Consider the following 26,288-nt stretch of genomic DNA (forward strand, 5'->3'; position numbering starts at 1 on the left):
CGAGCAGCGAGCGGCGCGGCCGGAGCGCCCAGCGCCGCCAGGGCGCCCCCTGCTGGCGCGGCGGACCAAACGCCGCGAGTCGCGACAGAGTCCGCCGTAGCCACGTGTTTATTCCTGAGGGACCGCCACGCGTGTCGCCCGTGGGGAAGGGAAGCAGAGCGCGACACGGGGACAGCCAGGTCGGAGCCGCTCGCCGCGGAAAGGGATGGTGAAACCGCCGCGCCGCTGAGAGGGAGAACTACAACTACCAGCACCCTCCGCGGCGCACAGTGCGCCTGCGCGCCGCGCCAACGGGGCGCTGATTGGCGGCTGGCGCCGCCGCCATTTCGCGCCTTGGCTCGGCGCCCCGAGCGGCGCGTTGGCGGCTCCCCCCCCTCCCCGCTCGGTGCTGCGGGAGAGGTGAGCGGTAATTCGGGGCGGCCTTTCCCGCCGCCCGCTGTGAGTGCGGCACCCCCGGGAGCCCCGGCCGCGACCACCCAGCCGGCCCTGCCGCCGCCAGCCAATCAGCGCCTCCAGCGCGCCGGACTGACAGCCGGCTTGGCCAATCAGCGGCAGAGCGCGGGCTCAGCCAATCGCTGGCAGGGGGCGGGCGGCGGGGCGGGTCACGTGGGGGCGGGCGGCCAATCAGCGCGGCGGGACGCGGGGTCGCCCCGGCTCCCGCCAAGTACGAGCGGGACGGGCCGGGCGGGCCCGGGAGCGGCGGGACGGGCCGGGCCTGAGGGGACGGGACAGGCCGGGACGGGCTGAGGGCACGGACGGACGGGCCGTGTGGGCTTCGGCCGCCGCCGCCGCCCGGGGGCCGCGCCGCCCGCGGGCACAGGTGAGGGCCGCGGCCGGTGAGGGGCGCGGGGTAACAAAGGAGGCGCCGGGGACGGGCCCGCCGAGGGGTTCGGTTGTGGGGGGGGGGCCGCACATCGGTTCGAGGCGGGAGGGAGGTTAAAACACCCCCTGCCATGGGCAGGGACACCTCCCACTGGACCAGGTGGCTCCAGCCTGGCCTTGGGCACTCCCAGGGATGGGGCAGCCACAGCTGCTCTGCCCAACCTGTGCCAGGGCCTGCCCACCCTCCCAGGGAGGAATTCCTGCCCAATATCCCACCTAAATCTCTCCTCTTTCCCTGTAAAACCATTCCCCTTGTCCTGTCCCTCCATGCCTTGTCCCCAGTCCCTCTCCAGCTCTCCTGGAGACCCTTTTGGCCCTGGGAAGGGCTCTCAGATCTCTTTGGAACCTTCTCTTCTCCAGCCTGGCCTTGGACACTCCCAGGGCTGGGACAGCCACAGCTTCTCTGGGGAATCCTTACTCTCACAGGGAGGAATTTTCCCTTCCCACCTCCTGGGGATGTTCCTGCCCTCAGTCCAGGGGTGGAGTGGGTGACACTGGGAGCCCTTTGTGCCCCCTCACAGCTCCTGGGGGAGCTGTTGGGCCGCTGTGTCCCCGGGAACACCCCCCAGGTGCTGATTAATTGTGTTTTCTCTCCCAGCCATGGAGTGCAGGGACAAAGGGGCTGTTCCTCCTCGGAAGCTCGTGCAAGGTAAGGGTGTGCCTGTCACCTGAATTTGTGCAATTTGTGGGTGTGATGTCACCAAATAACCCCCTGTTGTTGTTGTTGTTGCTGATGATGATGCTGTCGCAGCTCGACTGCCCTTCAAGCGCCTCAATCCGGTGCCCAAGGACAAATATGAGGTGGATCCCGAGGTGAAGAAAGCCAAGAGCTCCCCCAGCAAAGATCCCACCCTGGATTCATCCGGCACGTCCCTGGACAACGTGGAGAACGACTGCCAGCTGGGCCCTGATGGGAATTTCAGCCCCAAACTCGTCAATGGGAAAGGCCCCTTGGATCACTTCATCCAGAAAAACCCCAGGGGTGCCACAAATGACCCTGAGCCCCCCAAGGGCTCTGCCCACGGACTCGGTGATGCCACAACCCGGGGGGGTTTGGACCCTCCAGCTGCTCCCCCCAGCAGGGCAGGGAAGGAGGGGAAGCAACTGAGCTGCCTGAGCTCCCCCCAGAGCGCCCACGGAGCGGATCCCACCGGGAATGCAGCTGGAGAAGGCGGGCTGGGAGGTGGGAGCCAGCCCTGCTCCCCCTGCAGGGCCCTGGGAGGCGGCCAGAGCGAACTGAGGGCCGTGCTCTTCGAGGGGAAGGTACCTGTGGTGCTCCTGCAGGACATCATGGCCGGCAGAGACCCCCAGGGGGCTCCTCCCGAGGGGAACGAGGCCCTGGAATCGTCTCCCGAGGGAGATTCGGGACTGAGCGAGTCCTCCCTGAGCTCCGGGAGCTCCCCCGAGCTCGGGGTGGGACCCAAGAGGAACACAAACCCTTTGGCTGCCTCCACCCCCCTCAGGAAGGTTGGTTTGCCCCCTCATTTCGGGGTTTTCCAGCTGCTTGGGGTCGGTTTGTGGGGTGAGGAGGATGCTGGGAAGGCAGAGGGGAAGGTTGGTGGTTGAGCCTGGGATTTCCTGCCAGCTTTGGAATCGTCCTGGAAACCCCCTCAGGGTTTTTTGCCTCGCCTGGTTCGGAGTTACTGGTGGATTTGTGCCCTGGGATTGTAACTTTTGAGCTGTGTTACAGTTTCATTTTGTGTTTAATTCAACACCTGCTGGGACTTGGCCTTTTGGTAATAACAGTTTGGCCCCTTAGGTGCTGTTTTCCAGCCTGTCTTTTATCCTCCTGGAATTCCTGTGAGCACCTTTTTCTTCCCTCCCTGGTTAAAATCAGTGCAGGTGCTTTTCCAGCTTGGAATTCCTGCAGCTGGCATGGAAAAGCCCTGGCACAGGGAAGTTGTGGCTGCCCCATCCCTGGGATTGGATCCAGTTGCAAAGGGGGTGGAACTGCCTCATCTCTGAGGTCATCCCAACCCAAATAATCCCGAAATTCTCTGGGATCAGCCCTAGATGAGGTGGTTTTATTGCCCTCCTGGTTGATGCTTCAACGAGAGACCCCCAAAATACCCCAATTTGGGAGAAAATACTGACAGAGAAACTTCCAAGGACACCAGGAAACATTCCCAGGGCTCAGTTTTTCCAGGGAAGGGATCAGGGAGGGCACAGTCACCCCTGGCAGGTGCTGCAGCCCAGCCTGGTTTACGTTTAGGCCGGATTATCTGCCCCTTGTTTTGTTCCACCCCGTTTTTAGAGTGGAAAATGGGAGTGGTATCAAGGGAGGAGATTGTTGAGGTGGAGAACCAGGTGTGTTCTTCAGGTAAGTGAAGCTCAAAGGGGTTTAACTTCCCTATTTATCCCACCTTGAGCCTCTTGAGAGAGAGATTTTAATCAACTTTTCCCTCAGGATTTAAGGGCAAACTGAGGGAAACCCCTCCCTGGATGAGCGAGGAACTCCCAAAATGATGGATTTTTTTATTATTATTTTTTTCCCCCCACAAAATGATCTCTTTTTCCCTCCTTGCAAACCCACAATCTTTCATCTCTAAAACAAACAGACACACTCAAGCAGGCATGAAGTATTTCCAGTGCAGCAGGACAGCAGAAAATATTAATTTCCTGGTGTAATCCTGCAAACAGGGCCTTGGTAAGACTGGGTTTGCTCCCTAAAATGGGGGGTTTCCCCAAAAAATCCACAGCTGAGAGGCCTGGAATGTTTGTTTTGCTGCCAAACTGAAGCTCCCACTTTGAAAAGAGCTCTTCTTTTGTGCCAGATAAATATAGAAAATAGAGCAGCTGGGCTGTGTTAGTCTGTCAAGCAGAGTTTCAGTGCTGTGAGTGGCAGGGGGAAGAGGGGGATGCAGCAACTCGAGCCACAGGGTGCTGAAATATTGACAAATTAAGGCTTTAACCACTCATCTTAAACATAAAATACTCCTTTTATCCTTCCCTAGCAGTAAAAAGTGTGACCTGCTGGGATTTTGGGCTCGATGGGAAAACAAGTGGGCTGCGATGACGAGAAGAAACAGCCTAAAAACCAGTCCCAAATCCCAATTTTAAAGCGACTTTGCCCCCAATTTAATGAGCAGCTCTCCATTCCAAGGCACATCCCCTTGGAAAAGGCACTCTGGAGCTGAGGGGTTTGTTTATGGAAAGCTGGGAAGGGGGATTTCATGGGAATCAGGGAAGATTGGGTGTGCCCTGCAGGAATTCTGAGGGTGCTGGGTCCAATCTGCTGCTCCATTTCCAATCTGTGCTCTTTTTTTTTTAAATTTTTTGTGGGAATGGGATTTGGCTCTTCCCTAAAACTAAAACTTCCCTTCTGTGCTTGCAGGTGCCTCAGAAATTCCACAGGAGCTCAGCAGAGAAGGAGAAGCTGAGGTTGCAAAGGGTAAGGGCTCTTTTTTTCCCCTCACACCCAAACTCACCCTGAGCAGCAAACAAAGCCCTTTTTTTTTTGCTGGGATCTCTTTTTTTTTTCCTGCTTTTCCTCACACTCCTGGATATGGAAAGACCTTAATGCAGGGAATGAATGGATTTTGCTCTTCCCAAAGCTCGAAGTGAGGGGTTTCTCACCCTTTTCCCCCCATTTTTCCAATCCCAACCTGTTTTTTCAACCCCCTGTTAAAAACAGCAGGGCTGGGAGGGAGAGAGGGGAGTTAAAAATGAGGCTGAAAATCAAATAGAACCACCCCTAGTGCTGGGAACTTCCCAGAGATCCCAGAAATTCCAGGACTCCGTCGTTCCCTTTGGCTCCACTTGGCTGTGGGGGGCTCTCTGGAATTACTGGAAGCTTGGGAAGTTGGGATGGGAAATCAGGAAAACCAGGCTGGAAATGCAATTCCTGCAGCATAAAAAAAAAAGGGCTATTTTTTGTGAAGTCCTTGTTTTATTTTTCTGGAATTCTCTGATTTATTTTTCTGGAAGTATTTGATTTTTTTTTTTTTTTCCCCTGGAAATGTTTGGTTTAATTTTGTTTTTCCTGGAATTCCTTTTTTTTTTTTTTTCCTAGAATTCTTTGATTGGAAATTTTTTTTCTGGAATTCTTTGATTTTTCTGGAATTCTTTGGTTTGGTTTGGTTTTTTTTTTCCTCCTGGAATTCTTTATTTATTATTCTTCGATTTATTACTCTTGAACTCTTTAATTTGGTTTTCTCAAATGATTTGTTTCGTTTTCCCCCAAAAATCTTTATTTTTCTCGAATTCTTATTTAAGAAGGACCTCCCAAGGATCAAATCCCACTCCTGTGACAGTGGAAAACATCAGGAAATCCTTATGGATTTCCAAATTCACTTCTAAAATGAACCCCACACCAGAGCACTGAGTGGGTGTGTCAGCTGAAGGGATGAAACGCTGCTTTTAATGAAGATTTTGATCCTTTACTTAATTTATTTTTATTTTTAAGATTTCTGTGCCCAAAAAGCCACAATTCCCTGAATATCCTGCTTTTTTTCCAGGATCAGGAGAGAGCAGACAAGCTCCAGAAGCTGCAGGCAGAGAGGGAGGAGAAGGGCAGGCTGAAGGAAGAAGCCAAAGCCGCCAAAGAACGAGCCAAGGAGGAGGCAAAGAAGAGGAAAGAGGAGGAGAAGGAGCTGAAGGAGAAGGAAAGGAGGGAAAAGAAGGAAAAAGAGGAGAAGGAGAAGGCAGAGAAGCTGAGGGTGAAGGAGGAGAAGCGCAAGGAGAGGCAGGAAGCTTTGGAGTGAGTGCCTTGGGAGGGATTCCCACCCCCACATTCCCATGCCATGTGGGATGGGCTGGAAAGGAAGGGCCTGGCAGATCCTTCTGCTCCCTCTCTGAGCTGGGAGATGGCAGTGCCACGGATTTTCCCACTGCTGGGAGTCCCCTCTGGCTCAATATTTGCTCCAGGAGCAATGAGGGAAGTGTTCTGTGTGCTCAGCCAGGCTGGAGTGGGGGATTATTTTCCTCTTGCTTGGCAAGGTTGGGGAAGGGCTGAGGGCAAATAAACCCTTCATGGTGCGTGGCAGTTCAAATTAACTCCCTGTTCCAGGGCAAAACTCGAGGAGAAGAGGAAGAAAGAGGAGGAGAAACGGTTAAGAGAGGAGGAAAAGGTAAATATTGGTGGTTACCAAACAAAAAGGTGTCCCTTTGCCTGTCTCTGAGTTCTTTTCCCGTGGTGAATCGTTGAGGGAGGTGTTCCCTGGCAGGATCCCGGGCTTCTCCAGGTGGAGATGGTGCCACTGGCACTCCAGCTGGGATGTGGAGCAGCTCCCTGTGGGATGCAGCCCTGTCCCCTCTCACCTGCTGGAGCTGCTCCACGTGGATTTTCACCTGTTCCTTCCACACCTCTTGGTTCCTTTGCTTTTCCCCTTCCCAAGTCTTTTCCCTCTGGGTGTTTTCCCCCTGCCCCTGATGTTGGAATGCCAGAGAGGACAGGCAGTGATTTTTTGGGGGAGGTTTGGAGATGAGTCATGCACAGGCTCACCTTGAATTGGAAAGCTCTGTCCTGTCTTGGTGTCTGTAAATTCACATTTTTATTCTGATTTCTCAGCGGATCAACGCCCAGAAAGCAGAAATCACCAGGTTCTTCCAGAAACCAAAGACTCCTCAAGCCCCCAAGGTGAGGGATTTGCTGGTCATGTGTGGGAGGGGTGTTTGGTCTCTCTTTAGTTGTCTCTAACAAACACCCCCATTTCCTTCTCATCCCAGAGCTTCTCAGGTGCACAGAGCGTTAATTTTCCTTAATTTCCTCATCTCAAAGCGCAAAGGATTTTAGGAAAAAGGCCAGAGCTGAGAGTCCAGGAGGAGTTTGGGATTATTCTCTTTAATTTCTTTGTTTCAAAGTGCAAAGGATTTTAAGGAAAAGGCCAGAGCTGAGACACCAGAAGAAGTTTGGGGTTAATTTTGCTTAATTTCCTTGTTTCAAAGTGCAAAGGATTTTAAGGAAAAGGCCAGAGCAGAGATTCCAGGAGAGGTTTGGGGTTGGTTTCATAAAACTCTCAGCTGTGTCTTCTCCACTGAGAGAACTCCCAGTCCTCCATAAACACCTCAACTGCCTTGGAATTGGAGCTTTGGGAAAGGCTTAACCTAAATCTTCCCTCACCCCGGGCTGGAACGTTGGGGCTGCAATTCCTGGGCTGTCCAAACCTTGACGTTCCTCACTTTGCTCTTCCAGATCCTCGCAGGCTCCTGTGGGAAGTTCGCCCCTTTTGAGATCAAGGAGAACATGGTTTTGGCTCCCCTCAGCCGTGTTGTCCCAGATCCAGACTCCTTGGAACAGCTGGATAAGCTCCTGCCCGCCCAGGACTGCGAAGTGTCCTTCCTGAGGGACCTGAAATGTCGCAAACCACGAAAATCCGGCGCCACCTGGGTCAGGAACAGGACTGACACAGTGAACAGGTCAGTGCTGGGAGGGCTTTTTGTCCCCTCTCAGGAGCTGCAGGAGGGGTTGGAGGTGGGAATTGGTGTTGGAGAGGTGGAGTTTTCCTGGGAGTTCTTCATTTTTCCCTGCCTGAGGATGTGGATTTCTGTCGTTCCGTAGGGAAAGGTGAGGAGGGGTCAGGGTGAACATCCCTGGAGGGAAAGGCTGAGGTAAATTGGGGGGTTTTGGGATGTGGCCAAAAGGTGACAGGTTAAATGAGTTCGTTCAGATGGAATAAAACCTGCTTTTTTGGGGGTTTTTTGGATGTGGGGTAATTTAGAGACGAAGTGAACGTTTTTGGGGTAAGATAGAAGTAACCAGGGAGGGTTTTTTTTGGGGGGTAAAATCTAGGGAATCATGAATATTTTGGGATTAAAATCTGAGTTAATTTGTAGGGTACAGAATGAACATTTTTGGGGTAAGATAGAAGTAACCAGGGAGGGTTTTTTTGGGGGGGTAAAATCTAGGGAATCATGAATATTTTGGGATTAAAATCTGAGTTAATTTGTAGGGTACAGAATGAACATTTTTGGGGTAAGATAGAAGTAACCAGGGAGGGTTTTTTTTGGGGGGTAAAATCTAGGGAATCATGAATATTTTGGGAGTAAAATCTGAGGTAACCTGTAGGGGACAGAGAGATCCTTATGAGTAAAAACTGAGGTAAGGAGCAGGTGACGTTTTGGGTATAAAATTGAGGGGAAAATCTTTCCCTGTGGGAAATCTTGTGCCTTTCAGCACTGACCAGTCCTGGCCCATCTGGGATGATTTTTCAAGGGAATATCCAGGGAATATCGGGGTTTTTCGAGGGAATATCGGGGTTTTTCGAGGGAATATCGGGGTTTTTCGAGGGAATATCGGGGTTTTTCGAGGGAATATCGGGGTTTTTCGAGGGAATATCGAGGTTTTCGAGGGAATATCGGGGTTTTTCGAGGGAATATCGGGGTTTTTCGAGGGAATATCGGGGTTTTTCGAGGGAATATCAAGGGAATATCGAGGCTTACCAAGGGAATGATACAGAGATGATAAGAGAGGAAAGTGGGCTGTCTGGAATTCCTGCAGGAGAACTGGGAGAGCCTGTGGATCCCAGAGCAGGTTGGCTTGGGAGGGACCCTTAAGGACCACCTGGATCCGACCCCCCTGCTCGGGGTGGGATCGTGGCCGCACTGAAGGGGGGGTTGAGCCGAGCAGGATTGGGGTGTTGTGTGGGCTCTGTGTCCCCCAGGAGGGGTTGCTGTGTGGGCTCTGCAGCCACCTCTGTCCCCCCTGTGCCCCCAGTGACGTGGTGGTGGTGGACAGCTGCCAGAGGGACGGCGTTCCCGACAGGGAGCAGTTCGGGAGGATGAAGCTGCTGCAGTTCAGCGAGAACCACCGGCCTGCCTACTGGGGCACCTGGAACAAGAGCACCACCCTCATCCGTGCCAGGAACCCCTGGGCCAAGGACAGTGTAAGCTCCTCTCTGCTGGGATTCCTTCTCTGTGCTCCAGCTCGCCCCAAATCCATGATTCCTGAGCTGCTTTCAGGGCTTTTGGGACTCCTAAGCGGGGTTTGGGTGACTCACGGAATATCTTGGGGTGTCTTGCAGAAACTGCTGGACTATGAAGTGGATAGTGATGAGGAATGGGAAGAGGAGGAGCCTGGAGAGAGTCTCTCCCACAGTGAAGAGGTGAGAGGGAAAAAACCAGATTTGGGAGCCAACTAAGGGGAGTGAGGGGGAAAAACCCACTTGGGAGCTCGTGGGTGTAATCGCTAATCAATTCGCTTTCAGGATGATGAAGAGGAGGGAGAGGACGAAGATGAGGACGATGGGTTTTTTGTACCCCATGGGTACCTATCTGAAGATGAAGGTGTGACAGAGGTAAGTGAGCTGGGTGCCCTTTGGCTTTCCAGGTGAGTTGTGGTTTTAGTGTCAACACTGGCAGGGCCGTGGCTCCCTCAGACCTGCACGGTTCAGGAGCGGCTTTGTGGGGCCCAGGGGATGTGACCCACAGCTCCTGTTGTTCCCTGCAGGGGGTGTGACAGGTCTGTGGTGTCCCCTGTTCCTTTAGGAGTGTGACCCAGAGAACCAGAAGGTCCGTCAGAAGCTGAAGGCCAAGGAGTGGGATGAACTCATCGCCAAGGGCAAGAGGTTCCACGTCCTGCAGCCTGTGAAGATAGGCTGTGTCTGGGGAAGGGGCAGAGCAGGACAGCGGCACAAACCCCGACCTCAAGGTTCTCCAGCAGTTCACAGCCTGTGTCCTGGACCCACCTGTGGCAGAGGAAGAGCAGCAGACCCAGAAGTGTAGCAAAAAAAGAGCCAGAGATCAGCAAAGTAAGACCTGAAGGGGCTCGGTGGTTGTGCTCTGCCGCAGGGTTTGTGCTGAGGGTTCAGTTCAGCATGGCCTGTTTCTGACCAGTCTGAAATCCAAGGAATCTCTGGGAGCTCTTGGAAAGGAGTTTTCTGGCAGTGCAGCTGGTGTGGCCTCAGTTAGGCTCTCCAAAAACTCGTGCTCTGCACGGTCTAGGAAATGAAGCCAACAAGACTTGAGCAGGCTCAGATTTAGGGTGGGCCTTGAGCACAGGGACCTGTTTATTGTTTGGAGGGAGAGGCTTTTGTTTGTGTGTTGGGTTTCAATCCTGAGCTTCTCCTGCACCTGATGCACACCAGGGTGGGAAGAACTCACAGAAAGGCTCAGTAGGGGTGAAGGTTCTATGGGGGGGGTGGATTTTCCTCCATCAAGTTTAGCTCTTGTTACAATCATGGGATCTCAGGATGGTTTGGGTTGGAAGGGACCTTTAAGATCACCCAGTCCCACCCCTGCCATGGGCAGGGACACTTCCCACTATCCTAGATGCCTCCAACCTGGCCTTGGACACTTCCAGGGATGGGGCAGCCACAACTTCTCTGGGAAGTCCATTCCAGCCCCTTCCCACCGTCCCAGGAGGAATTCCTTCCCCATATCCCCTCTCTCCCTGCCCTCTGACAGTGGGAAACCATTCCCCTTGTCCTGTCCCTCCATGCCTTGTCCCAAATCCCTCTCCAGCTCTCCTGGAACCCCTTCGAACATTTTGGGGTAAGATAGAAGTAACCAGGGAGGGTTTTTTTTGGGGGGTAAAATCTAGGGAATCATGAATATTTTGGGATTAAAATCTGAGGTAACCTGTAGGGGACAGAGAGATCCTTATGAGTAAAAACTGAGGTAAGGAGCAGGTGACGTTTTGGGTATAAAATTGAGGGGAAAATCTTTCCCTCTGGGAAATCTTGTGCCTTTCAGCACTGGCCAGTCCTGGCCTATCTGGGATGATTTATCAAGGGAATATCCAGGGAATATCGGGGTTTTTCAAGGGAATATCGGGGTTTTTCCAAGGGAATATCGGGGTTTTTCCAAGGGAATATCGTGGTTTTTCAAGGGAATATCGGGGTTGTTCAAGGGAATATCGGGGTTGTTCAAGGGAATATCGGGGTTGTTCAAGGGAATATCGGGGTTGTTCAAGGGAATATCGGGGTTGTTCAAGGGAATATCGGGTTGTTCAAGGAATATCGGGTTGTTCAAGGGAATATCGAGGCTTACCAAGGGAATATCGAGGCTTACCAAGGGAATATCGAGGCTTACCAAGGGAATATCGAGGCTTACCAAGGGAATATCGAGGCTTACCAAGGGAATATCGAGGGAATATCGAGGCTTACCAAGGGAATAATACAGAGGTGATAAGGGAGGAAAGTGGGCTGTCTGGAATTCCTGCAGGAGAACTAGGAGAGCCTGTGGATCCCAGAGCAGGTTGGCTTGGGAGGGACCCTTAAGGACCACCTGGATCCGACCCCCCTGCTCGGGGTGGGATCGTGGCCGCACCGAGGGGGCGTTGAACCGAGCAGGATTGGGGTGTTGTGTGGGCTCTGTGTCCCCCAGGAGGGGGGTGCTGTGTGGGCTCTGCAGCCACCTCTGTCCCCCCTGTGCCCCCAGTGACGTGGTGGTGGTGGACAGCTGCCAGAGGGACGGCGTTCCCGACAGGGAGCAGTTCGGCAGGATGAAGCTGCTGCAGTTCAGCGAGAACCACCGGCCTGCCTACTGGGGCACCTGGAACAAGAGCACCACCCTCATCCGTGCCAGGAACCCCTGGGCCAAGGACAGTGTAAGCTCCTCTCTGCTGGGATTCCTTCTCTGTGCTCCAGCTCGCCCCAAATCCATGATTCCTGAGCTGCTTTCAGGGCTTTGGGGACTCCTAAGCGAGGTTTGGGTGACTCACGGAATATCTTGGGGTGTCTTGCAGAAACTGCTGGACTATGAAGTGGATAGTGATGAGGAATGGGAAGAGGAGGAGCCTGGAGAGAGTCTCTCCCACAGTGAAGAGGTGAGAGGGAAAAAACCAGATTTGGGAGCCAACTAAGGGGAGTGAGGGGGAAAAACCCACTTGGGAGCTCGTGGGTGTAATCGCTAATCAATTCGCTTTCAGGATGATGAAGAGGAGGGAGAGGACGAAGATGAGGACGATGGGTTTTTTGTACCCCATGGGTACCTATCTGAAGATGAAGGTGTGACAGAGGTAAGTGAGCTGGGTGCCCTTTGGCTTTCCAGGTGAGTTGTGGTTTTAGTGTCAACACTGGCAGGGCCGTGGCTCCCTCAGACCTGCACGGTTCAGGAGCGGCTTTGTGGGGCCCAGGGGATGTGACCCACAGCTCCTGTTGTTCCCTGCAGGGGGTGTGACAGGTCTGTGGTGTCCCCTGTTCCTTTAGGAGTGTGACCCAGAGAACCAGAAGGTCCGTCAGAAGCTGAAGGCCAAGGAGTGGGATGAACTCATCGCCAAGGGCAAGAGGTTCCACGTCCTGCAGCCTGTGAAGATAGGCTGTGTCTGGGAGGGGGCAGAGCAGGACAGCGGCACAAACCCCGACCTCAAGGTTCTCCAGCAGTTCACAGCCTGTGTCCTGGACCCACCTGTGGCAGAGGAAGAGCAGCAGACCCAGAAGTGTAGCAAAAAAAGAGCCAGAGATCAGCAAAGTAAGACCTGAAGGGGCTCGGTGGTTGTGCTCTGCCCCGGGGAGAGAGCTGAGGGTTCAGTTCAGCATGGCCTGTTCCTGACCAGTCTGAAATCCAAGGAATCTCTGGGAGCTCTTGGAAAGGAGTTTTCTGGCAGTGCAGCTGGTGTGGCCTCAGTTAGGATCTCCAAAAACTCGTGCTCTGCACAGTCTAGGAAGTGCAGCTAACAAGACTTGAGCAGGCTCAGATTTAGGGTGGGCCTTGAGCACAGGGACCTGTTTATTGTTTGGAGGGAGAGGCTTTTGTTTGTGTGTTGGGTTTCAGTCCTGAGCTTCTCCTGCACTTGATGCACACAGGGGTGGGAAGAACTCGCAGAAAGGCTCAGTAGGGGTGAAGATTTCATGGGGGGGGTGGGATTTTCCTACATCAAGTTTAGCTCTTGTTACAATCATGGGATCTCAGGATGGTTTGGGTTGGAAGGGACCTTTAAGATCACCCAGTCCCACCCCTGCCATGGGCAGGGACACTTCCCACTATCCTAGATGGCTCCAAGCTGGCCTTGAACACTTCCAGGGATGGGGCAACCACAGCTTCTCTGGGAAGTCCATTCCAGCCCCTTCCCATCCTCTCAGGAGGAATTCCTTCCCCATATCCCCTCTCTCCCTGCCCTCTGACAGTGGGAAACCATTCCCCTTGTCCTGTCCCTCCATGCCTTGTCCCAAATCCCTCTCCAGCTCTCCTGGAACCCCTTCATGCCCTGGAAGGGGCTCTGAGGTCTCCCTTGAGCCTTCCCTTCTCCAGCCTGGCCTTGAGCAGCCACAACTTTTCTGGGCAATCCCATCCTAAAAACGAATCCCAGGCTCTTTATTTCCCTTCTGGAAACTGTGCTGATGGGTTTTATTTATTTATTTTTTACCCCCAACCAGGCTTTTCCTGAACTTTTAACCCATTGTTTTCCCCCCCCACCTCTGTCCCCCCCAGTCCTGGGCCACCTCCTGCCTCTGCTGCACGGCAACGTCAACGGGAGCAAGGTGATCATCCAGGAATTCCAGGAGTGCTGCCGGCAGGGACTGTTCAGTGGCGCGGCCGGGGGCAGCCAGGGGAGCCCCCTAAACCCCCAGCCCCCCTGTGGGGGGGAGGACATTGGGGTGCCCTCCAAGGCCAGGCTAAAGAGGATCATCTCGGAGAGCTCGGTGTACGAGAAGCGGCCCGAGCACCGCATGTGCTGGTACGTGCACATGGACGTGCTCCGCAGCTTCCAGCAGGAGCACCTGCCCGTGCCCTGCCAGTGGAACTACGTCACCCAGGTGCCCTGCTCCGGGCTGCCCTGTGGGGTGAAGGAGGAGGGGACCCCCGTGTTGGGCACGGTTGGACCGCAGAGCAACCCCGCGCCGGCCAAGAGGAAGGGCGTGGGCAGCATGTCCATCACCAGGTTCATGAAGAGAGCGCGGAGGGACGGGCAGGTGAGTGGCTGCAGGGGGGAGGGGTGGCCAGGGGGGTCATTCCTGGTGAGAGGTGGGCAGGGTGGTCATTCCCAGTGGTCAGGGTGGTCATTCCCAGTGGTCAGGGTGGTCATTCCCAGTGGTCAGGGGGGTCATTCCCAGTGAGGGGTGGTCAGGGTGGTCAGGGTGGTCATTCCCAGTGTTCAGGGTGGTCATTCCCAGTGAGGGGTGGTCATTCCCAGTGTTCAGGGTGGTCATTCCCAGTGGTCAGCATGGTTATCCCCAGTGAGGGATGGTCAGGGTGGTCATTCCCAGTGAGGGATGTCCAGGGTGGTCATTCCCAGTGAGGTAGGCAGGGTGGTCATTCCCAGTGAGGGGTGGTCAGGGTGGTCATTCCCCAGTGAGAGGAGTGGTCAATGGTGGTCATTCCCAGTGAGGGTGTCAGGTGGTCACTCCCAGTGAGGGATGTCACGGAGGGTGGCATGTCATCCCAGTGGTCAGGAGTGGTCATGACAGTGCCCTGTGGTCATTCCCAGTGAGGGATGGTCAGGGTGGTCATTCCCAGTGGTCAGGGTGGTCACTCCTCAGTGAGGGGTGGTCAGTGTGGTCATTCCCAGTGAGGGATGGTCATGGTGGTCATTCTTAGTGGTCAGGGTGGTCATTCCCAGTGGTCAGCATGATCACCCCCAGTGAGGGATGCTCAGGGTGGTCATTCCCAGTGAAGGGTGGTCACCCCAGTGAGGGATGGTCAGGGTGGTCATTCCCAGTGGTCAGGGTGGTCATTCCCAGTGAGGGATGGTCAGGGTGGTCATTCCCAGTGAGGGGTGGTCAGGGTGGTCATTCCCAGTGAGGAACATTCAGGGTGTTCGTGTTCAGGGTGTTGATTCCCACTTTGGAGTGTTCAGGGTGTTGATTCCCAATGTTCAGGCTGTCCCTCCCCAGCTGGGAATGGGGCTGGGTGTATTTTTTGGAACCCCCATCTCCAAACACAAACTCCTGCCTTTCACACCAGAAAAGCCCTTGGATGGGGACAGGAGTGAAATCACAGCACCAAAGAGATGAGTTCCTCTCGTGAGGGACTCTCTGTTCCACTGGGAACATTCCTGTCCTGCTGTTCCTCCATCCTCTGCTCTCTGGCACTGACTGCATCCAAGCTGGGAATATTTGGAGTGTCTGCTTGGCCCTGGTTTTCCAGCTGTGTGTGATTTGTGTCAGGTTTTGATGTGCCAGAGGCACAGCCCGGGCTGGGCACTCACAGCTGATTAAATGTGTTCCCCCAGTGCTGCCTGTGGAGCCTCCAGCTCATCCTGACACACAGGGAGCTGGAATTGCAAGTGCTGGGTTAAAAACAATAATTCAGAGGTGCACAGGGAGGGGGAATTTGCAGGTGTGATGTTCAGGAGCTTTGCTGTGGTTTTCCTCTTGCTGCTTCTCCTGCTTTCCAGGGTGACCTCAGGTGGTGGTGGAGCTTAATCATCCCAAAGGATGGCTGAGGAATGTGCTCATGGGGTCATGGAATGGTTTGGGTTGTTGTTCCAACCTGGCCTTGGACACTTCCAGGGATGGGGCAGCCACAGCTGCTCTGGGAAGTCCATTCCAGCCAATTCCCACCCTCCCAGGAGGAATTCCTTCCCCATATCCCCCCTAATCCTGCCCTCTGGCAGTTTGAAGCCGTTCCCTGTTGTCCTGGCACTCCAGGCCCTTGGAAACGTTCCCTCTCCATCTCCATTTATTCCCCATGTCCCGTGCACCAGGTCAGGAAAGGATCCAAGAATAGTTTGGGTTGGAAGGGACCTCAAAGCTCATCTCATCCCACCCCCTGCCTTGGACCTCAGATGAGGCTTTTGATGCTTTTGATGCTTTTCCTTCCCAATCTATTCTTGGCTTTTTTTCTTTTTTTTTTTGCCTTTTCCCCTGCAAAAGCTCAGCATTCAGGTACTGATGGAGATCAGAGACTTGTGAGAAGCTGCTCAGCCCCCAAACTCCATCTGCTTGGGGTTTTTTTTTTGTGTTTTTTTTTCTTTTCTGGAGCACTAAATAAAGGCAGGGAGATAAAAGTCTCTGCTTGGCACCCACTGGAAATTCAGCAGGAACAGCAAAACAAAAGCTTGGAGGAGAATGACATCACCAATGCCTGGATGTTTGCGAGCTCCTTAAAGCTGTGCTGCAAAAAGGTGTCACCATCCCCCCAAAAAAAAAAAAAGGATGTCCAAATCAGCCCTGCCTTGGGATTGAGAGCCCAACCAACCTGTTGAGCCGGGTTGGAAGCTCAAGGGAGAAGGGCTGGGAGGGCACAGCTGCCACATTTCCCCTCCCCTGGCACGTGTTTCCTTGCCCTGAAGCTCCAAAGCAGGACTTGTGCAAGCAAAAGGTGATTTTTTTTTTACAGAAGCTGGAGGGAGAGGAGTGTGGGTGTTGGAGTGGGCAGTGCCTGCCCACGTGGGGGGAGGAGCCTTCATCTGTCAGCTGGAAAGGTGGAAAATTGAGAATTCCTTGGCTTGGGTGGGGATGGGGGATCAGGGTTGTCATTTTCCAGCTGAAGGGTAAAAACAAAAATAATAATTTAAAAAAAAAAAAACCTCACAGCTGGGCAGCTTCAGCCACCCCTTGTATTGGGGTTTTTCCACTCAAAATGAGGCAGTTTGGGTTTGTTTTTTCTGTGGGCAGGGCAGGAAGAATTGTCACCTTTTCCCCCTTCCCCCTCAGCCTGGATAAAAGCTGATTGACAAAGGTGAGGAGGTCACAGGTCAGACCTGAGGAGAAAAAGTTGTTTTTCCACCTTCAGGAGGAAGAAAACACCCGAAAATTGGGAGAAAAGGAGGCTCAGGGGGGACCTTCTCACCCTGACAGGAGAGGGGGGAGCCAGGTCGGGCTCTGCTCCCAGGGAACAAGGGCCAGGACGAGGGGAAAATGGCTTCAGGTTGTGCCAGGGGAGGTCTAGAGTGGATATTAGGGAGGATTTCTCCCTGGAAAGGGATTTTCAGGGAATGGCTCAGCTGCCCAGGGCAGGGGGAGTCCCCACCCCTGCAGGGGTTGAACAGCCACGTGGATGTGGCTTAGGGGTTGGACTCGAGGATCCTGGAGATCCAACCTCAATGATTCTGTGATTCCATGAAAACAATCAGCTGGGGGTTGGTGGGGGGAGAGATTTCCCTTCCAAAAATCCACCAGAATCCAACAGAGTCAGATCCCCCCCAAGGCCCGAGCCGAGCTCTGCGTGGGCTGCTCAGCCCGTTGTGTAAGAGGGAAAAATCTTGGAGCAGGAGCCTGGCACCTTTCCCACTGTTTGTGCCACTGCAGATGAGGCCTTTTGGTCAAAGCCAGTGCCTGCTGGAGCTGGGAATTGCTGACTTTTTAATTTTTTTTTTTAATTTATTTATTCCCTTCCCTCCAAACGTGCCCCCCTCCCTGCTCAGAGTGTGCCCCTGGCCCCGGTGCCACCCTGCCCTTGCTGTACACCACACCTGGTACCTGTTCTCCCCCTCCAGGCTGAAGCTGTGGAGATGGATGGGTTTCAGGCAGACACCGAGGAAGATGAGGAAGATGATGACTGCATGATTGTGGATGTACAGCCAGCAAAAGGTGGGAATGCTGACACTCCCCCCAGGGAGAGCACGGCAGAGCAGGGACAGTGGGCACCCAAACTTGAGGTTTTTCTGCCCCTTTTTTCCCCATTCCTTGAGCTTTTCTCTCTCCATCTTTTATCCTAAACACTTCTCTGCTTGTTATCATTTTTTTTTTTTTGCCTGGGTGCTTCTTTGCTATTTCTGGTCTCCTCTAACCTGCTCCTGCCTTTTCTTTCCCTCCTCCTCCTCCTCCTCCCTCCTAAATAGCACAAAAACACTTGTGACTAGCACTTGGCTGCCAGTGTTACCTGTTTATTTCTGGGAAGTTAAAAAAAGGGCAGCATTAAGGGTTTGTATCCAGCAGATCCATTAATTATTGGGGAATGCTGCTGCTCCCTGGGGTGCTCAGAGCCCTTCCAAGGTGTGGGGTTGTGGGTGGAGGAAATAACACCGGGCACCAGCCACGCTCTGCTCCCCAAATCCCAGCAGCTCCTGGGCTTTGTGTCCCAGTTATCCCTTGGAAAAGGGTTTCAAACCCACCCCTTCTGTGGTGCAGGGGGTGTGGGGAGGACGTGGAGCAGCTCCTTTGATCTCGAGGAGGGTTTTTCAGCCGTGTCGATGATGCCGGGCGCGTGACGTGGCTCCCAAACCCCGCAGCTCCTTCCCTGCTGCCCTCCCAGAGCAGCAATCCCAGCACAACCCCCCACCCCTGAGTTCAGCCAAGTAGGGGTTTTGTGTCAGGCAGCTCCTCCTCCTCCAGAGCACGTGAATTCTGGAGGGTCTGAACCATCCCAGGCAGATCTCCTTTCTCTCTGGAGCTGCTGCTCCATCCTCTCCCACCTCCCAATAAAAAAAACAACAAACTGCTTGACAAGCAGCTTGGTTTTAAATCTCTAAGCTGCTTTTGCTTCATTACCAGGGCTCTGAGAGATGAAAAAAACCTCGCCTCAGGTTTGTCACCCCCTTGTTCTGGAGGTGCTTCCCCCCCTTTGGGCTCTGCTGACACAAAATGCTTGTTTAGCTCTGCCCGACTCAAAAAGCACTGAAAAGATGATGAAAATCCCTTTTTTTTTTAGTGGTTGAAGTGATTTGTCTTTATTATTTTATTTTTTTTTATTTTATTCTGGATGGGTGATAATAAATACAAAATCAACATTTAAAGCCGGTTTTGAAGCAAGGGGGGAGAAGGAGGCTGAGACAACACAGGGAGTAGATAAATTCTGCTGGATTAACGAGGTGATTTAACAACAAACCCAACGTGTTTTGTCCTTTGCAGACTCTACAGCTTCAGAACCCAGTGGTACAAGAGCTGCTCCCCAGGACACCAGCCCAACTGATACAGTTTGAGACTTAAAATGCCTACTAACTCCTCTGTATGTATGTAGAATGAGTTAGAAAACTTTAAACCCTGTGTATCTTTGCCCAAGATACTTGAAAGTATTCCACATTTCTTGTAAAGAGAAGACAGCACTTTGTTCTGCTTCAGCCCAGATGGAAGCTTAAATGTTTTTTTTTAATTAGTTCTAGCTTTTTAGCTTGGTTTTTTTTAATTAAAAAAAAAAAACAAAAAACAAAAAACCACAAAACTGCATATTAATCTGACCTTAATAAAGCATTATTGAAATTTTGATACTTCTTTGTAATGGAAGGTATCTAAGTTATCTCTAAGAGGAGCTGAGGGATTTTTTGGGATAAGCTTATTGTGATGCCACGGGGTGGGGGGGGGGAATGACTGTTCATAATGTTGTACAGCGTGGCCTTGGCTATAAATGATGTACAATTATATATGGATTTATGCTCTTGTACCATCCTGTCTGTGGTTTTGCTTGCTACAGAGAACAGCACATTTGGAAAGAGGGGGAGGAAAAAAAAAAAGGTATCTTGTTGCTCTTATTTTGGAATTAATTACAGGTCAGGGGATGATTCTCAGTCCCCTCGTTTACATCAGAGCTTGTCTCTGGCCCACGGGAAAACATGAAGGTTGAGGTATAAAGGAGTAAACTGAGGTATAAAGGACTAAACTGGCATCAAACCTGGTGGGATAGGGAACAAAGTGCCGTTTTCTGGGATTTGTGGGTTATTAATTAGTCCCTTAAAAGGGAGTTCATGTCCCCAGTGGGCACCACCAGCAGCCAGGACCTGCTGTCAGTCTCAGGCTGCCCCAGTAACACCAGTGCCAGCCCCAGCCCTGACTGGTTTGGCATTCCCAACCCCTCACAGTGCAATTCAAATCACTTGGAGCAGAACTGAGTCTTTAAATAATTCCATTTAATCGCACTAAGTGTCACCTTACCCCAATATATTCTCTCCCGCAGGAGTTACAGTGCACACAGAAGCAAAAGGGGCAGCTGAGTTCTAAACCCAGCCCCACCCCCCCGAGGCTCAGGTTGGTGATCCAGCCTAGCAGCACTAATCCCTGCTCCACCACTGCCTTGGGAACACCCTCCTGGAATGTGGTGCTTAAAGCCCCCTGGAGCAGCCCAGGAGGTGCCTCCCTGGGCGAGGCCGCGGCTCCTGGAGCTGCGTGGGGACAGAGTGCGGGGTCTGCACAGCCCCCCCACCGTCCCCTGTGAGGGCACACAGCTGGCAGCTGCTGGGAAAGGGAGGGAAGAGTCTAAAAACAGCAGCACTGAGCCCACTGCCCTTTATTTCAGGGGAGGGTCTGCACCCTGGCCAGGAGCTCCGGCCTCAGGGGGCTGTGGGGCTGCTCCTCTCCTGCTGCCTCGATGTCTGCCATGACCGCTGCGTCCCAGGACAGGCTCAGGAGGGCTGAGGGCACCTGCCACGGGAGAGGCACGTTAGTGAGCTGGAAAATCAGGGAATGCTTTGGGGTGGAAGGGACTTGAGAGCTCAGCTTGTTCCACACCCACCCTCCCCACACACACAGCGTGGGCAGGGACACCTCCCACCACACCAGGTTGCTCCTTGGGCACTTCCAGGGATGGAACATCCCCAGTTTCTCTGGGCTTGTAACGCTCTGTGCCCGTTCCCAGAGCTGGGAAAGCTTCAGCTAAAATGGACAAGGGTGGATTTCTGCGAGAAGCTCCTTCTGGGAGACGCTGCTTTGGGCTTTTCTGTTCGTGTCCCTGCCTTGCCTTTGCTGCCTTTCCCTCTTTTCCCAGTGTGGACGCTCAGCCCCCTGCAGTTCCCTCCAGACTCTGAAGCCTCCAAGCAGTTCCTTTGTTTGCTTGTGCTTAAAACGAGGGGCCAGGGCACAACCTGGGGCTCTGAAAGCTGAAGACACACCCCAAGCTCTGAGACTGTATTGGAAAGTGCTCTCTAAAATGAAAGTTCTCTCTAAAAGCAGCTGAGGGATTTTGGAACAAGCTTAGTGGGGGACTCTGTGGAAGGTACCAACTCTCACTGGCTTTTTTTTTTTTCTTTTTCCACTCACCAGCCCACATTCATTGAAGGCCAAGTTCTCATCAGTGAGTTTGAGACCTCCAGGCCCCAGCAGCTCAAAGGGCAGCCAGTCATCTCTGAGTGCTTCCCTCACGAAGCTGTAGAGCACAGACACGGCTTCTCGGGCGTAAAACGTCCCTGCCATGAGAGAAACGAGGTGAGGGAGCGTGGCCTTTCCCAAAAATCCAACCTTTTGTGGCCCCTTCTGACTGCCTCAACTACTTCAGTGCCACGCAGCCAGGCTGATTTAACCCAAAATGCATGAAAGCAGAGTGCCCAAAGAAAGTTCTTCCATTGTTGCAAGCCCCTGCCAGGCTGTGACAAAGAGCTGGGAGAGCCTGAAGTGATTTCCAGAGTTCTGCTGGAAGATTGGAAGGGGATTTATGTTGTTGTACAGCCTGACACCACACAGGGCAGCCTCCTGCTGGTTCCTGTGACACGCTGGTCTAATGAGTCCAGCTTGTTCCCAGAGGTTTGGGAAGAGGAGACTTTAATTAATGAAGCCTTGGGATTCCTCCCCACCTTTAAAATCCCAACCCTGAGATGGAGATGGGAATTCTTGGAGAAACATCCCGCTCTAGTTTGGTGTTTTACTCTACGAGCTGTGTTAATAGTCAGCTTTTTATCCTACAAGCACCTTCAGAAGGTGCCCAAAGGCAGGATGAGGAGGGTGAGGAGCCTTTTTTTTTACCTTGGAGGATGTATCCGTCAGGAAAGCGCACTCGGAGCAGGGTGTAGTTGTACTTCCTCATCTCCCTCTGCTCCTCCTTCTCCCTCATGGCTCTTGTCCTCAGCATCGAGGCCTTCTCCACTGCCTCTGTCCTGCGGGGAGAGACCCTTTCAGGCACCAGGGATGGGGACAAAGTGGGACAACAGGGACTGGCTGGCATCCCCTGGCCCCTCCTGCTGCTCCAGCCCCTCAGGACAAACCCAGGATCATACCAGTGCCAGGGTCTGTGTTGGGTCATGGGTTGGACTGGACGATCTCAGAGGTCTTTTCCAACCTGGCTGATTCTGTGGGACAAACCCCTGGCTGGCACCCCCCTGGTCCCTCCTCCTGCTGCTCCAGGCCCTCAGGACAAACCCTTCCAGCCCCTCAGGAGAGGGACAACCCCCCAGCCCCTCCTCCTGTTCCAGCCCTCACCGCAGCCGCTGCTCCCTGCGGATCTCATCAGCGCTGAGGTTGTAGAAGTCGTCGGGCAGCTCGAACCTGGCGGCCGCAGGGGAGGGCTGGAACAGGCGGGGCTGCCGGTCCAGCCGAGCCCGCAGGGGCTCCGAGCTCAGCAGCTGCTCCTTGCGCTCCTTGAGGTCCTCCAGCCGGGCCAGCACCTCCTCCTTGAGCACGTAGAACTGCTCCTCCTCGGGGCCATCTGCAACCAGGCGGGCAGGGGGCTGTGCCCGGATCCCCCCGGCTGCAAAGCCTGGCCCCTAAACACCCTGCTTAACCTCAGCACCTGCCAGCTCTGCTCCCTGGAAACCCCCTTCCCCTGGAAACCCCCTTCCCCTGGAAACCCCCTGCTCCCAGCAAACCCCACTCCACTGAAACCCCCATTCCCTGCAAACCCCGTTTTTTTGCAGACCCCACTCCCTGCAAACCCCAATACCTGAAAACCTCGTTCTGAAAACCTCATTCCCCCAGTACCTGCAAACCCCACTCCCAGCAAACCCCAATTCCTGCAAACCCAATTCCCCTGAAAACCCCATTCCCTGTAAGCCCAATTCCCCTGAAAACCCCGCTCCCCACAAACCCCATTTCCCCACAAACCCCATTTCCCTGCAAACCCCACTCCCTTTTGAGGCTCTTGGTCTTTCCAGGAACAACATAGGAAACAGAAGGGGAAGGATCTTTGGAAAATGTCGTGTCTTGCCAGAGAGCCCTCCCCAAACCCCACATCACCACTCTGGCCTTCCTTGCCTTGCCCTGGAACAGGCAGCGTTTTGTCTCAAACCCCACAGCCTGGAAAAACTTGTGTGCCCCTTCCAAGCAGCTTATCCTTTCCTGGAAGGGAAGGACAGGATTTAGATGGAGTTTGCTCCAAGCAAAGGAAACTTTCCGAGGCCGGGCAGCTGCAGGAACCCCGAGCTCACCTGAAACACCTTGTTCTGCAGTTTGATTTTCCGGTATTTCTCCTCCTCTGGATGGAGGTAGATGTTGTCCAGGTACCTGCAGGAAGAGGGAGGCACTGCATGGAGCAAAGCATGGATCTTCCAAGGCAGAACAGGAAACAGAGACCTCAGAGTATCTCTCACAGAGAAAAGAGGTGAGTGAAATACATCAGCGTTTCCAAACCTCCTGGCTTGGTGGCCCAACTGCTCATTTTCAAACACCTCCAGGATGCTGAAATTGGGTCAACTGACAATTCAGGTGTTTCTTCCCCAAAATAAAACCCCCACTTTGCCTGGAGCACAGCAAGAAAACCCACCTGGGAAAGGGCCGAGCCCCCCGTGCCCTCAGTCCCACCAAGGCAGCCCCGCTCACTTGGCCATGGTCTCCACGCCCACCCGGACCTTCTCCCGGTCCTTGTTGAAGGTGTGGATCTCCATGATGGAAGCAGCCACTGGATCCACGGAGAAATACTGGGGGAGAAGGAGAGGAGCTGGTCAGGGAGGAGCTGAGCCCAACTCAGCACCACGTTTGTTCCTCCCCACAGTGGGATAATAAAACACCCCGTGGGGTGGGATAAAACACCCCTAAAGGTGGTTCAACAGGTAAAGTTAAATTGTCCTGGGGGAGATTTTACAGGGAGAAGGTTGGAGAGGTCACTGGAGGGGACACAAAAGGAGTTGGAGGAGGAGGAGGAAGGAAAGCACTCACTGCCTGGATGGCTTCCCGGAGCTGCTTTTCCTTCTGGTCTTTCCTCACCACGGCGCCGGTCAAGGGGCAGATAAAATAGACCCCCGAGACAGAGGGAGCAGCTGCCCCTTCCTCCTGCTCCTGAAGGAGGGAAAACCAGGCACCAAACTGAGCTTGGCTCGGGTTTGCCTGTTGTTTAACACCCTGGCTGATCCCCACAGGGCAGGCAGAGCAGGGAAGGGCAGCACCTCCCTCACCTTCTCCTCCTCGGGGAGCCCCTTCTCGCTGGCAGCTGCCTCGGCCATCAGCTCTCTCCTCACTAGGAGACACAAACCCTGGTTACAGCACGGGCTCAGCACATTCCAGAGGCTTTGGGACAGCACAGGGGAGGGGAACACCTGGGGAAGGGAACAACACCTGCCCAGGTGCTGCGTCCCAGCCCAAGGGTGACTGTGACCCTGACCCCATTCCCATCGCGCTCAAGCAGCTCCCTGTGTCCCACCCGGGCAGTTTTCCACCCGGGATCGCCATCCCCGGGCTCTGGCGGAGCTCCAGCCGTTCCTACCCTGGTTCTTGATGGATTCCTGGGAGCAGGAAGGTGCCTTTCCCTTGGGCTTCAGCTCGAGCCGGGCCAGCGCTGCGGCCGCCGCCATCTGAGCCTCGTCCGTCGGGGCCTGCCGGGGCTTGGGGGCCGCCTCGGCTTTGGGCTTCTCCCTGGGGGCCCTGGGAGGGGGGGCACGGGCTTGGTGACCCCCCTCGGGATTAATTAGGGTGTGGGTTATGGGGGGTTAATTAAGGGAACAGGGGGACACCCCTTCCTGCACAGGGATACCCCCCAAAAGGAACAGAACACCCCACGGCCCAGCCCAGGGGGGGTTCATGTAGAGGTTGGGGGTTAATTAGGGGGGTGTTCATTAGAAGAGGGAGGGTAGGGTCTCATTTTGGGGAGGGGGGGGGAGTGCACAACACACCCTCTTCTAGGCAGGGGCTCCAAAATGAATAACACCCCTTTTTTCCCCCAGGATAAGGGGGAATGACCCAAACCGGGGAAAACGACCCAAACCCCAAGGCAAACGACCCAAACCGGAGGATAACGACCCAAACTCGGAGAAAACGACCCAACCGTCGGGAAAATTACACAAAACCGGGGATAACGACCAAAACCGGGGATAACGACCCAAACCGAAGGATAACGACCCAAAACCGGGGATAACGACCCAAAACGAAGGATAACGACCCAAACCGGAGGATAACGACCCAAATGGGGGGATAACGACCCCAAACCGGGGGAAAACGACCCAAACCCGGCCCCACGGAGCGGGGACACCGCTGTCCCCCGGGGGATGCGCCGGTCCCGGGGACCCCCGGGGGATGTGCCGGGGTCGGTCCCGGTGTGTCCCCCGTTCCCTCAGGGAGGCCCGGGGGGTCCCGGGGATGGCTCCCGATCCCCCCCGCACCCATCCCCCGTTACCGGGACGGCTCCGAGAGCTTCTGCCCGGGCCCCGCCGTCTTGAACTTCAGGTCGGCCTTGATCTCCTGGAAGAACTTGCGCATGGCGGGGCCGGGAACGCCGGGACGGGGCCGGGATGGGATGGGGAGCGCCGGGACAGGGATGGGGAGCGCCGGGACAGGATCAGGAGCACCGGGACAGAGATCGGGAGCACCGGGACAGGGCCGGGATGGGATCGGGAGCACCAGGACAGGGATCGGGAGCACCGGGAGCTCCGGGCCAGGGCCGGGCCCCGCCCGCCTTTCCGGCCCGCCCTCACCGTCACCGGAACGGGCCGGGCCCGGCCCCGCTCGGGCCCCGGCGGAGGCGAGGATGGAACTCACGGACCCCCACGGACCCCGCGGCACCGCCAGGCTGCACCCAGAGACCCCCACGGACCCCCACAGACCCCATGCCTGCACCCACCGACCCCTCCGGACCCCAGGCCTTCACCCACGGACCCCACACCCGCACCCACGGACCCCCACAGACCCCAGACCCCCACCCACAGAGCCCAGGCACCCTCTGGGTTTGCACCCATTCACTGCCACGGACCCCAGACCCGCACCCACAGAGCCCCGCAGGCTCCAGACCTGCACCCATGGGACCCCAGGCACCCCCTAGGCTTGCACTTGCCCAAAACCTGAGGATGGACACACCCCCTGCAAGTCAGGCTGTTCCACGAGGTTTAATTCCACAGCACAACAACTCCTCCTGGGACACGGGACACTCCCTGCCGAGGAAGGGGCTGCCATGGGCAGGATCAGGGGGACCCCCACCCCAAATGGGGGGGGTCTGTGTTCACCTGGGCAGGGGCAGCTGTGGAGCAGCTCCTGGCACTGCTGCTCCGGTGGCATCGGCACAGGGAGCAACCGCTGGGACACCCTGGTGGCAACCAGGGCCACAAACACAGGGGTGAAGGAACAATCCAGTGGGGATTCCTGGACTGAGACATGGAACAACTGGGCCCACAGCACAGGAGATGCTGTGGAGGACACAGAGACCCCAGAGAACCGCTGGGATATGGCACAGATGGGATATGGCATGGACTGGATATGGCACAGATGGGATATGGTATAGACTGGATATGGCACAGCCAGGACATGGCACAGCCTGGATTTGGCACGGCCCAGCAGGAGTGAGGGCTCACCTACAGTGTGAACTCCCAACACCCTCCAGACACCCCTCACTCCATGAATTCCATCTGGCAAAGCCGGTTGGAATTTCCTCTCAACACACCCCATGGGTTGTCCCCACACCTCCCCCAGGGCCATGTTCCCCCTGGGAACAGTGTCTCCCCCACGGCATGCTTTGATGTTTTGGGTTTTGTTCCCACTGGGAACAGCCCGGTGTGGGCAGAGCCTGCGTTTCTGTGACCTTGCAGA

At 54.7% G+C, this 26,288-nt stretch overlaps 2 protein-coding genes across 6 annotated transcripts; one reads left to right on the plus strand and one right to left on the minus strand.

Moving 5' to 3' along the window:
• The first annotated feature begins 309 nt into the window (after nucleotides 1–309).
• CHAF1A (chromatin assembly factor 1 subunit A) lies at nucleotides 310–19,024 on the plus strand. Of its 5 annotated transcripts, none has more exons than XM_050312612.1 (15): nucleotides 310–399; nucleotides 1,481–1,531; nucleotides 1,634–2,349; nucleotides 4,217–4,273; nucleotides 5,340–5,581; nucleotides 5,891–5,951; nucleotides 6,392–6,460; nucleotides 7,016–7,239; nucleotides 8,537–8,705; nucleotides 8,844–8,924; nucleotides 9,027–9,116; nucleotides 11,970–12,231; nucleotides 13,192–13,673; nucleotides 17,141–17,234; nucleotides 18,495–19,024. In XM_050312612.1, exons 2-15 carry the CDS (start codon nucleotides 1,483–1,485, stop codon nucleotides 18,563–18,565), a joined length of 2,667 nt encoding a protein of 888 aa, XP_050168569.1. In that variant the 5' UTR covers nucleotides 310–399; nucleotides 1,481–1,482; the 3' UTR covers nucleotides 18,566–19,024. The 5 variants fall into 5 exon arrangements, with proteins under 5 accessions (XP_050168569.1, XP_050168566.1, XP_050168565.1 ...); XM_050312609.1 differs by lacking the exons at nucleotides 310–399; nucleotides 8,537–8,705; nucleotides 8,844–8,924; nucleotides 9,027–9,116 and adding exons at nucleotides 689–820; nucleotides 11,200–11,368; nucleotides 11,507–11,587; nucleotides 11,690–11,779; XM_050312608.1 differs by lacking the exon at nucleotides 310–399 and adding an exon at nucleotides 691–820.
• Nucleotides 18,283–25,162, minus strand: UBXN6 (UBX domain protein 6). Its single transcript, XM_050312613.1, is given in 12 exon segments — nucleotides 18,283–19,997; nucleotides 20,613–20,758; nucleotides 21,312–21,442; nucleotides 21,765–21,990; nucleotides 22,536–22,559; nucleotides 22,562–22,619; nucleotides 22,709–22,784; nucleotides 23,100–23,197; nucleotides 23,436–23,555; nucleotides 23,672–23,733; nucleotides 23,980–24,137; nucleotides 24,886–25,162. Coding segments are annotated over 12 exon segments (1,311 nt in total). The 5' UTR covers nucleotides 24,969–25,162; the 3' UTR covers nucleotides 18,283–19,868.
• Between the last annotated feature and the right edge of the window lie 1,126 nt (nucleotides 25,163–26,288).

This window comes from Myiozetetes cayanensis, unplaced genomic scaffold (genome assembly GCF_022539395.1).
Source record: "Myiozetetes cayanensis isolate MyiCay16 unplaced genomic scaffold, myiCay2020 scf178, whole genome shotgun sequence".
NCBI classification, from domain to species: domain Eukaryota; kingdom Metazoa; phylum Chordata; class Aves; order Passeriformes; family Tyrannidae; genus Myiozetetes; species Myiozetetes cayanensis.